Raw genomic sequence first — 17,975 nt, forward strand, 5'->3', positions numbered from 1 at the left:
TACTCAAGCATGCCCTGAAGTAACATTGGAAAGGGAATGGGTGCAAACATATTTTTACTATCATATTATTCTATCATATCACTTCAGCTGTAGGTTCTTTCTCTTTTTCTCTCTTACATTGTTGAGAGAAGAAAGTGGCTTCCAGTTTACGAGGAAAATAAAATCCATAAACACTTAAAGTGAGACAAAGTAATTTTAAAATACTTTCATTTTTATTAGTAAGAGACAAAACTCCTAGGCTCCTGTTGGCTGAATGCTAACAACTTTTTAACTTATTGCTAAAGAAGCACTAATTCCCAGTGTTTTTTAAAGATTATCGAGAGCCTTGCAAGTAATTAAAATCTCACTAAATATATTTTAGTAAAACTAAAAATGCTAACATATAAACAAAGATACTAAATTATGCAACCACGTTCTACTCACAGTACTGATAGTACAGAGGAGCCACATTTTATTGTATACCCAAAAAGCAGATCTGTTTGCTACATTTCAGCTAACCATGGAGAACTTACCTTTCATTGTGGTGAGAGATCATATAATAAATCTAGATTCCAACAGAAGCTCAAGAAAACAGCACAGAAGCAACCCATAATTATTTCCCAAGGAAATAATTCACTGAGATGGTGAAGATGTAATACCAGACAAAGCATGACACATCACCTTTTTAAAAGTTTTCATTACAAAAAGTGTTGATCCCACCTAAACTTCAGATCAACAGTTATGTGAAAGGGATTTCCTTATGGGCATGTGGATGTTTTGTTTGCTTTGAACTAGAAAATGCATGACCCAGCTGGTTGTGAGATGAAAGTTATGGTAAGACTAAGTAGAATAGGAACTATTAATTTTTGCCCATTGCAAGCTTTTAACTGTTGTATGAGAACTTCTCTTAAATCCTTGCTCCTAGTGGTGATGAGACCTGTGAGTGGGCTTCCACCAAGTCCTTTAGGACGGAACACACTCTCATCAGCGTGGACGCACCACAATGACAATGAAAAATGAGTAACGAACAAAAAAGTCAGAAACATAAAAAATAAACATTAAATTTATTTAAATAAAAATATACACATAGTGTACAATGGACATGGCTTACAGACAGCAATGAAACAAAAATGATAAACCCTGAAATATATAAAGCATTGAATTCCTATAGTTGTGCTTCATTTCTCTGGACAAACACATGCTGTGGACTGAAGTCCTGTTAATGTTACTTATACACAGCCCTGTGTGCTCCAGAATGTAAGAAAGGAACATCACAAGGAAAACAAGTACCAAAGTAATTTGGGATTTTGGAAGTTTTAAAGTCAGACCATTCATAAACAGAAGCGCTGCAAACTTTTAAAGCAGTTTGCATGCATGGAAAGAGTAATCAAACACCACTGCCAACAGTTAGAGCAGCATGGTTCAAATCTCACTAAGTAAGAGCAGCGTGGCTCAAATCTCACTACTCTCAACCTGGCATGTCCAGGGCACTCTTTTATCATAGACTCCAACTGTAACTCTTTTTCCCAGTCAGCACACAAATCCTGTGCCTTATGTTTCAGCTCTTTGGAATACAGAGACACTGGTTCACAAGTGTCTTATAGTTTATTTATCCTGAAGTATTTGCTCATATCTGAGCAAATGTAAGTTTTTAACCTTGGAACATGAGTACCATGCTGATAGTCATGGCTGTTGTATTATTTATTGAGCAGATGCTATGAAAGAAAGAGAAAATAAATGTTTGAGTCCTGCAGAGTGCAAGCCAAATGCTTGGCAACACAACAGCTGAGGTGTTGCATGCCTAAGGGAAAAAAACCCCAGTGTTTTAAGGACTGAAGTCTGTGATTTTTTTTTTCTCTCTAAAAAAGCATTTAGATTTTTTTTTTTGGTAAACATGCAATATACAAGGTAAGTTTGTGTTTTCAAGAATAGCAAATTACTTTAAAGCATTTCCATTGCAAACATCTGCTTTTAAGCTGCAAGGAAGTGAAAAGCAAGATGAAAACTGGTGTCTCATGGCACTGCCCATACAGTGCACTTCTTTATAATAAAAAAGAGCATAAATATAAATATTGATGGTTTCAAGTTTGCAACATAACCAACTGACACAATGTACATATAAGACTGTTAAGTGATTACATACATTAATTCACACAAGTAATTTTGCTGCATAGTTTCCAATGCAATTCCTCTCTCTGTTACACTGATTGCCGTTCAGTGCATTTTCTGCTTGTTTTAAAATGAACCAAAGGATCTCTTGGAACTTGTGCTTAATCTAGAAATAAAAATAAGCTTTTCCTGAAACTTTTAATAGGCATATTATAGAGTATGCTTCAGAATGAAGTGTTGCACTTCTTTATACCAAAATTACTAGTGAAGATTTAGAATATCATTGCAAGTTATTCCACTGCAACTAAGTGAATTTTCATCAGGAGAGATTGATTTAGACACAAAATTGTTTGTTAATTTCCTCATTTCACTTATATAATGGCAAAATTCGGACAGCAAAAAATTAACATTGCAAAGGGCTTCATTAAGGCTACTTCTCAGTTAATACTTTGTTTCAGTTGTCCTCCTAAATTATGTTTTCTTTATAACACAGACATTGCTAGGATTCCATCAAAATACATAGCTTCACAAAAAAAAAAAAAATCAGATAGCATAATTAAAAATTTTTGTTTTCTAATTGCTCCATAAAAGCCAAAGTGTAAACATTAATTCGAATATATTTTAAATTCCTGAAAAGACTTCAGAAAAAAAGACTGTTTAATGTCAGTCATAAACATGTATTATAAACAATAGATAATATAATGTCAGTCATAGACATGTATTATAACAATATTACAATCATTTCTGAGATAAAAAATACTTTACCATTCCTTTCCTTATGTTTTTAGGCATTTTAGACTGGCTCTCTATTTAGTCACTGCTGTGTGGTACAAAACCCCCACATAACTGTGTGATGCATTGTACAAATATTGCCTTTATTTCACGATTCCTCAAGACAGATCCTGATTTGATTTCTACAAATAATATAATCTGTAAGACAAGATTTGGCTTTAGATGCCAGATGTATTTTTGAATTTTCATCTTCTAGCCCTTGAGAACTGCCCTACTCTAAAAGCAGATTATTTTATACCTTACAAAAGTTTTAAGAGAGCAGTTATGGAATAGTTTTTGTGAAGCCACCATCAAAATCACTATCCTTACCTTATCCCTCTGCAAGACAAACAATGTAGTTTGCTTATAAAAACTAAGTTGTGTAGTTTTACTCATCTGAAATCCACAATGAGCTACAAGACAATGTGCAAGACCCCAGGGATGATTCAACTCCTTTGTTAGACAATCAAACAACCCACAGGGCTGGAAGCAGCTGCTACAAAGAGTAAATGTACTCCATGTAACACAGCCATCAACCTGCAGCAAACCCCTCTTTGTTTCTTCATAAAAGGCAGATCAGAAAACCCTCAAATTTTGAATCCATGGGCACAGCCTTTGCCCACAGGGACCGCAGTAGCCCCCAGCAGGCAGTGACTGAACAACAAAATATTTGGGCCTGTTTTGCTACTGAAGGAACAAGGTTTTTCCAGGAGACTTGGAGTACTTCAACAGGTTTTACAAGGCTCTCCTGACCTACAACAAGATATTCCAGTCCAAGTATTAGTGAGAAAAATTTCAGTACTATTCAGTACACAGAACTCAGCCAACTCTTCTGTAATGGCCCAAGCACAATGAGGCTTCACTACACCTGACTGATGTGTTTGTGGTTTTGTCTTAATTATCTTTAGCAAATAAGAGATTTATTTACTTTCACAAGAACATACTGTGAATGGCTGTTAAAACAAAAAGGATAGTAATGTAGTGCCATTTTTTCTTTCTCCTCATCAAATCCATGGCTTCAGCATGAAAAACAATTTCAAGACAAAAATAACATGTTAGTGACAACAGCAATTTAGAGCCCGGGCAGGATTAAATGCTGAGGCAAAACCTTGAAAGACTATTTTCCTGACAAGAAAATCTAGATAATTTCATATTTTTAACTTGACAGAATGCCAATGGGACTCAGATAAAGAAGTCTAAGTACCTATAGCACCCAGCAGAGAACACCATCTCCACAGAGATTTTTACAGATAGTTTCAGAATTACTGTGCAATGGTTGGCATTCTCTACTGCATTTTTGGGGGTTATTTCAGTGACCCATGAGGAATTTATCACTATCTCTAAACTGCATATGTAGGGCTTTTTTAAGCTAATAATAAGCATGTATATAGTGAGGGCTAGTGCAGCAGCCTCAGAGAAGAAAACATTACTTTTCTAGAAAGGATTATGTTCCATAAATCCACAAAAAAGTTTCACACAGATCAGCTACATTATATTCATAGAAAAACACTAATTTATGCACATATCCAGCCACCCAATGAGTATTGTCCACTTCTACTGGTACATGACAAGAAGAAATCAAGGCATTATGTTCGTATCAGTCTGACCTTATCTGTGATGCATTGTCAACTCTTCTGACATATCCTGAAGTAATACATTCCAAGAAAAAGGAAGCAATTAATGACAGCATATTATATAATAGAAATAAAAAACGAATGCACCAAAACACTACTTACATTATCTACTTTTCTTGGAAAAAAGTTGCAATTAGTTAATATATTGTATAGGTGAATTTCTGGCTCTACTGAATTCAATGAGTATTAGAACAAGGATCTCTTTCTGATGTTTTCCTACAAACTCCAAAGCCTGATCTTGCAAATATACAAGATGGATTTAATTTTAGCCAAATGATAGGTCAGTTCCATGGATCACCCAAATAGAATTTGCAGAATCAGGCTCTTAAATTCTGTTATAGTTACAGATTTATACCCAGGAATGAGTATTAATGGATTAAAAAGAACAAATTAAAAGTCATGGTGTATAGAGATTTCTTTGACTTCCATAGGAGTAAGGAAACATTTACTTCTTTTCCCATGGCAATTACAATTTCCTACAGATGCTCAAATTCCAAGGGTGGTTTCATTAGGATACATTTCTCATACTTCTGCTCTAGATTTAAAAAGAAGGCATTACATAAAGGTCAGTAACCAGTGAATACTAGGGAATTTTAAATTGTATTCCTCTCTGGGAGGCAGAAGAAGGTAGTAAATAGAAACAATTAGAAAACACAAATGTTCTTTGCAAGACAAATTTCAGGATTAACACAAGCTGGCAGAGCATTAACATTCATTTTTAAAGCTGATAGCTCTTCATCCTACAGCATGCAGCATTACAAAAATGATATAAATCAGCTGCAGTGGCTAACTAGTCCTAGTACAGCAGTTTACTCATAACATTTATTTTAGGCTTTCTAATAACATACATGTTTTCACAGTCTAAAGATACATTAACTCCTGTATATACAACTTATTTTCCTTACCACTAAAGAAAATTTACTTTTAAGGGTTTACACTAATTAGGAGGTCAAATTCAGGTCACATTATTTGTGGAATTAATCTCCCTGATTTCAGTGTGATTTATGTGAAAGTGAAATAACTGGTATTTGGCTGGGGTACAGAAAACCAAGAGTGATACATCCAAATGAACCGCAGGGAATCAAAATGGAATTACTGAAATTACAGTCTGCAATTACTAAAAACATATTATGAAGTTACCATGCTTATGTAAAGAAGCTAATTGTAATTACCAAAATTGTATTTAGCCCAGGTATTGACATTAGCATCTTTCATAAGCATTTCTGTGAAGGGTTTAACCATTAGTGATCAAGACCTCAGTGCTCTGCTGGTTACAGAAAACACCTTTTCCAGCAGTAAGAGACCCCTTAAATCAAGTCTCAGGGTTTGGTTTGGAGTCAGAATGCCACCTTCCAGATTACTAATCTCTGTTCCTACAGCAAATGCTATTTCCCTTTTTAATCTTCAATCAAATGACCCCAGAAACTAATTCCAGCTGGCTTATGAGTCACACTAAGCTTCAATTTCACAAAGATAACTTGAATATATTTGATATTCAGAATATCCAGTCCATTGCTTTTTCATGGTATTTATTTCATAATGACTAATCAGATTAATTTCAATATAAAATGATAAAACCTGATAAAAATAACACCTCCACTGGTTGTACATTCCCAATTCATACGTCATAAACAGCAATTGTTATATTCACTAATTAGCATGATATATGCTCCTGATTACACTTTTGTTAAACTTAGGTGTCAGCTTTTCCATATGTCCCCTCTGGAGGTCTGTAGTACTTTGGGAAAGCCATCAGCTGTATCATGTTGAATGCATACTTTCTGCATTTGACATTCTTCAGAACATTCTCTATGCGGCATCCTTCTCTAGTGAAAGGGGGAAAAAGTACAACTTCATGAAACATAGAATAAATAAATATGCTTTATTTGTTCATTGCAGAGTTTCAGCAACAGTTGAAGTAAAAATAACAAGGATTCAACTCTACATTATTTTTTTTTCCATGAGTGATGATACATCTTACAGAATTAAATCCAAGGCCAGGCCCAGTACAGTTATTGCCCTCAGAAATAGGTGATAAGATTTTCCATCCCCCCTAATATATCTGCCCTTGCGGTTTAAAGTTCAGTAAAAAAATTTAAATACTTTAATGATACATTTTCTTCTAATTCCAGAAATATATTTGCTTTTTAAACCTTTTCATACCTTTTTTTTTTCCAATTTGTTTGTTATATGTGTGCGAGTATACATTGCCCTAAAATTCTCATTCTAGGAATAAGGAATTTTATTAAGTCTGGCCCTAGAGATTCATGAAGGAAAGCTTCATCTCTGCTTCATTTCCTGTATGTTCAGCTTTGCAATGAAAAAAAGAGAGAATGGCTTTTCAAACAGCCCAATCCACCTCTCTGCTTTATAAAGGAAGATGTTCGTTCACATACAGTACAAAAATCACAAGTGCCAAAGTGGTGCATCAAGACATAAACAGGACTTTGTTAAAAAGAATATAAAAGTGTCTTGAAAGCAAAAGCAACTAAAGCAACAATTACAAACAAGCAAATTTCATTACAAAACAGAACTTAGTATATTTTATTTGCTCTACAGAAAAGGGTTAGTTGTAGCAAAGTAATAATAATTTATTAAACCAAAACAATCCCATCAGCTAGTTACAATGAAAAAACACAGCAAAAGTGTAAGTCTCTCAAACCATTGCCCTGCCATATTTGTCTAGGGGTTAGTTTGTGTTGTGCAAATTCTTTTTTTTTTTTTTTTGTCAGACTAATTACTCTAGAAAGAGGGGTTCAAGCATTCAGGATTCCACAACTTCTATACACTGACAGCATTCTAAGTGGGCTTTCTTTGCACTAATTACAGTGGGAAAGTTTTACCATGAACAGAAAGAGCAAATCAATTCACTCAATGCATAGTATACTTCTCGGAGTTCAGAAAAAAAGAATGAAAACACAGTACATTTCAGACATTGGAATCTTAAAGATGAATCCTTGGGGTCTGAGACTGTAGAAATATTACAACATGATTCCTTTTTTCTAGAGTTTGTTGCTGTTTGTAGAAAAAAAAGGAACACAAGTGAAGTTTATTGATATTTGGCTAATAGCAAAGCAAGACTTAAAATGAGCCACACAACCAACAAGTGTGAGCTGACAAGCAGCAAGGCGACAGGATAGAAGTGTCGAGAAGTTGGCTTGTTATCAGTTAGACAGCCTGTTTCGGGATCATCCGATTCATTCAGTGCTCCCTGGGTTTGTCTGCTGTTAAACAGGGGAAGTTAGGAACAGATGGAACAGCATTTAAGCAGCAAAGAAAGCCAACACACAGGTATTTTGACATAGTGAAAGTACATAGCCATTTTGATGAAATAGATTTATCTAAGTACTTCCAGTATAACTTTTGTGTTCTACAGCTGACACGGGAAGCATGATGACTGGGTGGCTACTAACGTATTAATGCTGCTAGGTGCCTTGGAGTAGTATTCACAAGTGAACATTAAATAACTTCCACAAGGAACTACACTATCACTAAAATGAACACACACACTAAACAGAAATGAAATAAGAAAGTTAAAAAAAAAAGTTAAGGAAACAAAGAACAAAGATCATGAGTATGTCACAATGCAACACTGAACAAATAGCGTCTCCATGGTGTTCACAAGCTTTTCAGTCCTGCTTCAGTATCTATTATGAAATTTATTGGCAGAAATGAAAAGGCCACACACTAACAGCTATTCTAAAATAGTATTAAATGATGGTAAATTGACTATAAAAAATCATCAGTGCTGGTGACTCAAAGTCAATAGCACTTCTTTTTATTTAAAGGCTTGCACATATATTCCTGTAAGTAAATCACCTTGTATCTTTATCAGTCAACACAGGGAGGAGGTAATTTATTAACAAGGAAGTTCTGTTGAATCACATTGAATTGTGTGGTCATTGTCCACCAGAGCAACAAGGATACTTCCACTGCCAGGCTTTCCTTTTGTATTCTTGACAGATTCTCTGTAAGTAGAATTACTCACACTTCAACCACACTTCTTCAACCCCTCTGAAGCTTACTTGCATTAACTCAGGAGTCCGTTGATAGACTTCCTTTGGGCAGCAAGGACTGGCAAGATGTTTTAGTTTTTTATTTACTATGAATATCCTGTGATGAAAAGATAACTTGCCATTTTTTAATGTGGACTTGAGAATATCCAAGTATATCAGATGACAACACAGTGCCCTTTCAGAAGCAGATGTCACAAGTATGCGTTTTCTTTCAAGAAAGAAAATGCTGGCAGACATTACCTTTACTGTCCCACAGCTCCAGGTAAGATGAAGAGGATACTCTGAAGACAGCAGCAGCCACACCACCTTACAGAAAGCTTGCCTTTCTGACTTGCATGTTAAATGGCAGTGTTGCATTTCTTAAGCTTGGATAGCAAGAGTGGTGCAAGAACTGCATTTGCAAGTGGAACCCTAGGCAAGGGGGGTTGATCAAAACCTTTCCTTGCCCAATTTCTCTTTTGAACAAGCCTTCCATAATAAGTTCTTAGTCTTATTCTTTGCTTTGAATATTCAGTCTGTATGTTACACTAATAAAGGGATCAATGCATACTATTTTAAATAGCAAAATAAAAGATAAAAAAATAAAATCCCTGCTATTTTCATCTAGGTCAAAGTAATTGCTGGTGGCAGTGTGTCTGCTGCTTTTGTTCTATAGATTTCAAGTGTCCATGGATAGAACTTGGGCAGAAGTCAGACTTTACTGTAGGCATTCTCTCAGAAACTCAAGAAATGAAGCTAATTGCATGACTAATTGGGCCTGTCAACACTGAAGTAAGTAATTCTGTGTTTCTCTATCAGACTGCCCCAGTTATGCCTCTGTCCTAGGGTCCACCCACAGAACTTCCTTCCTCTTCCGCTCACAGTGACATTACTATTTGTGATCAGCTGTGAGGACTAACTTTATTATTCCCAGTTGTCCTCCACGATGTATTTCTATATACTTTTAAGAAACTGCTGCTTGCTGGTTTTCCTTTTTTTTTCCCTTAATCTCTAAAGCATTCCACAGGTTTGCCCCTTTGACACTGTCCCGTCACTCCTTTCCTACTCTTCAAGGTGAGCCTGCAGGTTTCAGCTTACTTCCATTATGCCCATAATTCATGAGAACTCCAGCTCAACCCTCATTGTCCCATCTCCTCCTTTCCAGTCACAGAGTCCAGGTGATTCTTGTTTGCCCTGCATCTCTTCCATCACAGACATCATATGTATGAGCACATATGTGTCTCTGAGTGGATGCAGAGACCAAACTTTTTTTTTTTCTGGAGAAATCCACCTGGGCATCAGTAAAGCTGAGCATTCAGTAAGTTTGCACAACCACTGCATTAATCAGATTGATTGTTTACATCAATCTGGAGAGCCTTGGCTTTGCACATCAATGGTTTATTCCAAGCAGGCTGAGTCACACACTTGCAGGTTGTCCCTACAGGGATGAACCCTCCTGCTTCTGTGGTGTGCCTTGCTCTGTTGGACTCCACATCTCAGCAGCGTGACTGGCTTTAATCTACATTGCTACAAGTCCCATTAGCATCAGTGAGATTTATGCAGGTGTAACGATGAAAATACAGATAAAAGCCATTTGTTCTGTTTTTTTTTTCAATAGAAAAGCCTACAGTACATTTGTTCTTTGATATGCTGAAATAAATGATCAGTGTCTTCTAACATAAAACGTTCTATCTTTCCCCCAGGAAAACGACTGTGAACAGCTGATGCACAGGGACTTCTGTTCCACAAATTAGTCACATCATTCAATGCACGATTCAATAAGACAACCTCAAAATAGAGCAAGAGGATCCAACTCCATTATTAGCTTCCTAAGAACAAGCTGAGCAGAATAGCTAAATATGCTTTTAATTTAAGACGAATATTTGTTCAGGGTCAGATGCCATGCTAGGGTCTGCCAATATTTTTTAATGCAGTGCAGTGACAATGCCTTCCAACACACCCTAAAGTGTCCTCTGAAGTGGCTATTGAACAAAGCAAGGACCTACTACCAGCTGTCAGCATCATAATATTGCTTCCCCTGGCTCATCCAACCCTGGAGAAGTTTTACTTAAAACAGCAGGAATCCCACTAGTGCTCTATCAGCTGGATTTATTTGGCTTCTGACTGACAGCAGAACCAGAACAGAGTGCTAAGAGTGCTACATGCTAAGGTGTGAAGATACAGCCATAGTTTCAGATGTTATCTCCATAACAAATTTTTCTTCAAAGGAAGGAAGACGACTTGCAAAATAACCAGCAAGTTTCTATTTCTCAAATAATTTTAACAGAAGTAGTGAAAGCTTCTAAGTTTGTAACATTTGGAGTCATGAACACCCCATTAACCTATCATACAATTTTTATTCATTTACTCTCAAATTGTTCATTTGAGATCTACAGCACAGCATAAACACATTGCAGCAGCCAAGGGTTCTGTAAGTTAATGTCAATATAACCATTTCAGCCTGCCTTCTATCTCATTTGATGCTTTATCATCCTAAATTCCTATTAGGAGTTGCTGCATGCTTATCAAATGAGACAAAGGCAAAAGAGCAGGTATTTTTTGTTGTTTTCAAATTCAGATGATAAATTATTTGAACCTCAAAGCAGTGAAGCAGAGATGATGAAAATGGTGTGAGGAAAAAGCCTCTCAAGTCCTTATAGCGTCAAGCACACACATGAGGGCACATTCTGGCTTTTGATTATTAGTCACACTGATGTCCCTGAGCAAGGTTTTTGGAGGAGATGATTTTCACATTTTGGGATGTATGCTTCTTTTTTAGAACTTTTTCAGCTACAGTTATTAGCAACACTGGAAATGCTGAACTGTTCTACATGACTTATTCAGGTAGAATAAATAGGCAGCTTTCTATCAAGAGGTGTCCCATGTGCTAGTGGTTACTACAGTTTGAATTCATGTCCTACTGCACTTGTACTTTCTGGGATTTTTCCTTTTTTTTTTTTTGTAGACAGATTCAAGCAAGTATTTTCTGGTGCTGCTGTGTTTTTCTTGTTAAAATCCAGGGCTGACACAGAAAAATAGCGAAAGTAAGTTGCTTCTCTAGAATCCCATCTGACAATAGGAGAGACATTGCTTCAAATAGAAAGGATTGCTAACAGTTCTCAGTCTTACACAATTTTGATAACTTACTTGAAATAAAAAGAATATTATTTCAAGACAGTCAAATTCAGAAGCAGCTTTCAAGAAGCAGCTTCTCTTAAGAAGTTTTTGTAATGAAAGCATCCTAATTCCTATATTATACATGTTACTGAGATTGACTGAAACACTTCAGAGACTAATCACCTGTATCAATGTGTACAGCACTACAGCTCAAGAAGGCAGCCCTAACTTTTTCAAAGAGAAAAGGTGGGATTCTTGTGAACATCTCCTAGCCATTACGAAGCTGCTGCACTATAACATCTAGAAGAATAAAACATGATTCAGAAGGAAATAAACAAGTCTCAGCCTAGTCCTGAATGATTTTGGTATCAGAGCAAAACTCAGATAAAATATATAAAGTAATATTGGGAAACAAAATTTTATTTTGAAAGATAAAGTTGAAACAATAGACCTCCAACAATTTTTAAGAACAAAAAAATGGTTCTGCATTGTTTCAAAATGCAAGGTAAGAGAAGGGAACCAGCAGAGACATCTTTTGTATCAATGACCTTTACAATTATTCTTTTTCTGATACACATTTAATAACTTACAATTTTTTCCCTCAAATCTACACAGCACTAAATAAAGTAGAAGATGTTAGAAATCAATTTTTGCTGCTTACATGATCCTATAATCTGAGTTCAAAACAACTAGAATTGCTGAAACTGATGAGCAGTCTTAGATCTAAGAATACTGAGGAATGCAGTCAGCGATTTAGACAGCTGCTATTTAAACATACACCAAAAAATCAAACTTTATCAAATCTGTTTCATGAAATTGTCACACTAAACTCCCTCCTCCCGTTTTACCTTTTGTGCTGCAAGTTTTTCCCTACTCTTGCTTGTGCTGGCATCCTCTGTTTCCCTACTCCTTTCTTCTCTCCTTGTCTGGTTATAACACAAGACTTTACTAATGCATTATTTAGGAATTAAAAAGGAAAGCATATCATATAACATGAAGCTTGACCACTGAGTTGGACCAAGCAGCAGATTCATGGTGCAGTCATGATGATAAGACATCTAGATCTTGAAAAACAGCTATTGTGAAATAACTGTGGGGTTTGAGCTCAAAACTATTATGAAATTTCAGTCTGTACAGAGCTAAAAAATCAGTTTTGAGGAGGCGGTCAGAGACAGCAAGCTACTGGAGGCTCAGCGGTGGACAGGGTACAGATTTTAAGCACTATTATGAACAGGCCGTAACAGTTCAGTACAGAGCAACAGATTAATAAAGAAACTCTCTTGCAGCAGTATTTAATAACAGGCAAGGAGACACTTGGTCTTACAGCCACACAACCATATCCAGGAAATCCCTGTTGTCTAATGTGCTCACATGGACAGACAGGGATACTTTGGAGGAATGCTGAGGTCAAAATTCAATTTACACAGTTGCTCTTTTGCTCTGCTGTCTATGTGTTCTCCTTGAAGTCAAATTAATTATAAATGTGCAAATTTATGACCTATTTTATCAGCTTAGCTGTGTTTGGTTTTCCCAGAGCAAGTGAAAGAGGCACACACCCTGCACTGCAGGCAACAAAACAGCACAACTCATTTCAGCTTTGGGCTATGGAAACATCTCCCAAATTGTCGATTCACCACAGAGCAACACCCCAACTATTTGTCTATGTTTAATTTTTAACATACAATTAACTCTGAAGAATAGATGAAAAAAGGGCAGTTTCAAGCTTTATATCTAATATGCATAAAACATGCTACTGGGTAATATACCAGTGTTAATCTTAGCAGTTAAGAAATCTCTGCTGATTGCAGAATAATTAATATTTTCCTTTGTGACTGATACAGAATACCTGCAAGAATGTTTTCCTTCAACATTAAGAGTAACTATGTGGTAAAAAATAATATTGACAAAATGATTATAGTGAAAATATAAGAAACATAAAGAAAAAATTCCAGTTAGAATCACAATTTTTGTCACTGGTGCACTTAAGACACTTACATTAGCAGGTTAAATTTACCCTCAGCATCTGAACAGCAAAGACAAGTTGACTTTCTGTACCTGTGTCCCTTAATCTGCCAAAACGGACAACTGGGAACAGTACCTTGGTCATGCCAACTCCCAAACTGCCCTGGAATCACTTGAGAGTACACTTAATCTACCAAAACTGCATCAGGAAACATTTAATAATTTCACTGTATAAAATGAATGAGATAATGTTCTAGAATCTATCCCCAGAGGTTTTCAATTTGCAAGTGTGGCCAGAGGCTTCAAGTCCTGCAAAGTCATTGCGGTGACTGTGTGAGAGATTAGCTTCAGAATTGAAAAGTGATGGGTTTGCAGAAGAGATTCTTCTTTACCTGTCAAGATAGCTGAGCAGTTTTTGAAACATGATTTTCACCTCTTCTATACTCCAAGATTTGCTATTTCATTCTGCTATTTACCAATAGTGCTCTGCGGTATTACACATAAATTTTACAAAGGTTTCTCTTTCTATCAAAAAATATGGTTCTAATCATCTTCCTAGACACTCTTCTATAAAGTATTAGGATTACAGGTATATGTGAATTTCTCAGGACAAAATTGCAAAATCTTTCCTGACAAACTTCTCTTACAATGTTTGAAATTCAGTCTAATGTACAACCAAAACTAAAGCAAATGTGGTCTATATCTTTGTGCAGGAAAACAAGCAAGCAAAACCCCACAAGTTTTACCTGCAGTTAAGCTCTGAATACCTACAACATTTCCTTTCCATAAGGCTATGGCACTGCCATAATTGGTTATTGAGTCACACTTGTTTCCAGACTGTTTGTGTCACAGCAAGAAAGTTTTACTGAAGATGTATTTATACATTTAGCTCACATAGCACAGTGAAACATAAATCCATGATAAATTCTTTCATATGTCTAATCAGGTTTAAATACTTTCCGTTGACCATGAAAATAGATCTTCGTGAGTCATCCCTTTTCTTTTGGCAAAATTTTTTTTTAGTCGTTTTCCCTATGCTGAGGACAAGTAGCAAAACTGATTTAAGAGGCAGAAAGGGCTTCCTACACTAGTTAACAGACATGTGAGAAAGATGATGCTTAAAATCTGTCATTCATATCTATATGTTCAAATCTATGGGTAGGATGACAGAATTAAGGTCAGAGAACTGCTGGTGTAAACAGAAGATCATTTAATCTATGTTGCATGCCTAATTTGGGTATTTTAAGGGAGGAGGATGCTGAACAGCAGGAATTCTAAATTTGGATGTTGTGACTTGCTGGGCTTTTTGGCTGCAACTTCAGTTTGAGATTTACTAAAGGAGGAATGCAACTGCTTCTCATTAAAGACACCAACTCACATAGTCTCTTCATGGGATTAACCAAGGTGTGAGTCATAAACTACAGGCAACTGTTAGTCCCTTTCAGCTAAACAATGCCAGTTCATTTAAAACTTTCACCTAACACACTGATAATTTTTTAAAAAAACACAAAACCAGTTTGAGATCTTCTCTGTTCTGATCCCAGCTGTTCTTTCAGCAGCACACAACAATATGTAGGTATATTTATACAAGGTGAATTTGTGCACATATAGATTCCCCAGTCACACAGAAAAATGCATCTAAATCTCTTTTTAGCTGCTACCAGGAACAAAAAATGCAACCCTGTTTTGGTTAGGTAGGGAGCTAACCAAAACAATCTATCAAAAAAATGCATAGGCTGGGATGCAGACTGCAGCAACCTGAAAATTGTATCCCAGCATTACTACCAATAAACCATCTTCTCTTCTCTTTAGCAGGTAGATTTTAAAAGAACTTTGGAAAATGCAGGGAAAATTCTATTTGAATCAGAAACACACTATTTTTCCATGTACTTCCTTCAGGGCAAATGACAAGGCTGGATGAAATTCTAACTTAAATGCCTTGAATGCATTTGTCGTCTTTTCTTTTAATAGGTAGAATGTGGAGACTTAGAGGAATAAACTTTTCTATGAGAAATTAGGAGTGAATATAATTCTTTAATCTTATTTGTTTTGTTTTGGTATCTTTTTAGAAGATGGCTGAAGTTTTGGAGCCTGTTCTTCACCCAAGTACCAAGGAGGAGAACTGAAACTGAAATCTTTTAAACAATATATTGAATACAAGCATTGTCTCTTTGGTTGTTAAGCTGCATTTGTAAGGGAATTTTTATTTCAATGCTACTGCAGCTTTGTTAAGAAGTTCATTGTATCTCACAAAGACAATATTAGCACAGATTCACTTTTTAAGCAAAAATAGCACTGCACTGACAGGGAGAATAAAGAGATGAAAGCCCATACTGTTTTGCCCCCAGTATCAAGAAAAAAAAGACTTTCAGAAGATTTGAGATCACAAAGACTAAAAATTCAATAAGCCATATATTTACCTTCTGCATTCCTAAATCTTTGCTAGCAGAAAGGAATAAATAATTTATAACACAGCTGCAAATATCTTCCTCTCTGTAATAATGCTACATTTTTCTTACTGTTACAAAGAGCTGAAGGACATGGTTTTGCTCAGTGCAGTGACAGTAACTGTCAGTTTGCCAAAGATGAAAGATGCAGCTCTCAGGATAAGCTCTATGAACTATGCTCAGGACTCCCCGAGCAGAAGAGGAGTTCACTACACTGTCAGCATCACTTAACCATGAGCTAAGTCTCTGACAGAGGAAAAAAAAAGGCAATTTACTTCCTGACCTGGACTGAACTATCAGATACATATTAATTTTTTATATAGTCAGTCTTTTCTGTGTTGCAGACTGTGTTCTCTGAAGCACACAATCAGTAGTATGGCAACATTCTCACCAAAGTTCTAACTACAATGCCATGGGACCTTCTACAGAATCTGCCAATTCCTGAAACTTTGGAGTCTCTGGATTTGAGATATTTTAAATATGAATGTTCCCAAGCACATGTTCAGCAAGCCACATATGCAACTGCCAAGCAGAACAGCAATGGGACTTTCTACATTTGGTGGCAACTGCAGTCACAAGTAAGTGGAATGAATGCTATTTTTAAATGCTTATAATTGGGAAAAGAGGGTGTTTTCCTATGAGAAATCCAAAACATAAAAAAAATTTGGAAACATCCAAGATTTTGTGAGAAACATTCATCCATTATTATTTTCTTCTGAAGAAGCAGCACATCAATAGCAGTGTTGGAGTATTTACTTCCTTCCCCAGGATGGGACACAGAAGGTAGCAAGTGGGTATAAATCTCTCACTGGGATGGTGGAGAGTGATCTTTGTCTACAGTGGATTTTTCTACTCTATTATGTGCACTGCTTTTTATGTACACTGGAAGGAAAACAGTTTAAGAAACATTTCAGAGTTTCATCATCTCACGGTGCTCCTGTTTTAGATAAACACTCCTCCAATTTTCCAGTAAACCCCTGTATTTTGAAATAACTTCAAAATATTAGACTACATGGACTGAGGTTGTGCTGGGGGCAATGCCAGTGCCTCCGATTTTACACTCTCTTTATAAGAATACAGTTCTCAATTTTATCCTTATATGTATATAAGATTACATTCATATTACATTCGTATATTTAATGTGTCTGAGAGACATTACATCCTGGTATTGCTCATGTTTCTGGCCATGCTTTCTTTAATCACTAGGAAAACCAATAACACTTATTCATATGCTTCAGCTGTTTGGATTGAATAAATATGAGCCAGACACCAGGTGTTCATACAGAAAAATCTACAGTGCAGCCAAAAAGCACATAGGTTGTTAATGAGAAACATTTCATCCTCTCCAAATGGCTGTAATGTCAGGCCTTAAGGAATTCTGCTTACTTTTTAATTTTTAATAAATGCTAATGCCCTTCAATTATATTGCAACTCACTCCACATTAACATCATTGGGAATAATAGTGTCTTTCCAGGTGAGTGAGGGTTGTCAGCACTCACAGTCCTCTCTAGCACTTGTTCATTGCCAGTGGACTATGAAAAAGTGCAGCCACTCTCCAAAACCTTCTGAACAGGCTGATTCTGTCCCTGCTTTTTGGATAATCCTGAGCTTCTGTGTCTGTTGGACAGTACTTACAGGCTAGAGGGTAACTAAACAATTTTGGGGTTTTTTAAAGATTTCAACTAATTTACAGCTTTATTTTCAATTACCCTTTATTAAAAACTTATTATCAGTTCACATCATCTTGTCAGAGCCTGGTATACACATGGAAATTAATCCACTTGTCTCTTTTTATTAGTATTTAATTCTGTGTTTGTTAAATACGCTATTAATGTACAGCTACTGACAGCTTAAACAAAATCTATAAAACACAAAAGCTGCAATTAAACAGCAAAAGCAATTTAAAAAAAATTATCTTTGCTGAGCTACAGGCATCTCTTGTTATCTCATTAATGTACAC

General features: G+C 36.1%; 1 protein-coding gene across 1 annotated transcript in view; it reads right to left on the minus strand.

The window, feature by feature from the left end:
* Nucleotides 1-1,024: 1,024 nt before the first annotated feature.
* Nucleotides 1,025-17,975, minus strand: part of INPP4B (inositol polyphosphate-4-phosphatase type II B) — a 284,613-nt gene continuing 267,662 nt past the window's right edge. Inside the window, 1 exon segment of the mRNA XM_018922414.3 lies at nucleotides 1,025-6,319. Coding sequence (XP_018777959.2) covers nucleotides 6,187-6,319 — 133 coding nt within the window. The 3' untranslated portion in view covers nucleotides 1,025-6,186.

The sequence above is a fragment of the Serinus canaria genome, chromosome 4, assembly GCF_022539315.1.
Source record: "Serinus canaria isolate serCan28SL12 chromosome 4, serCan2020, whole genome shotgun sequence".
In the NCBI taxonomy this organism is placed as follows: domain Eukaryota; kingdom Metazoa; phylum Chordata; class Aves; order Passeriformes; family Fringillidae; genus Serinus; species Serinus canaria.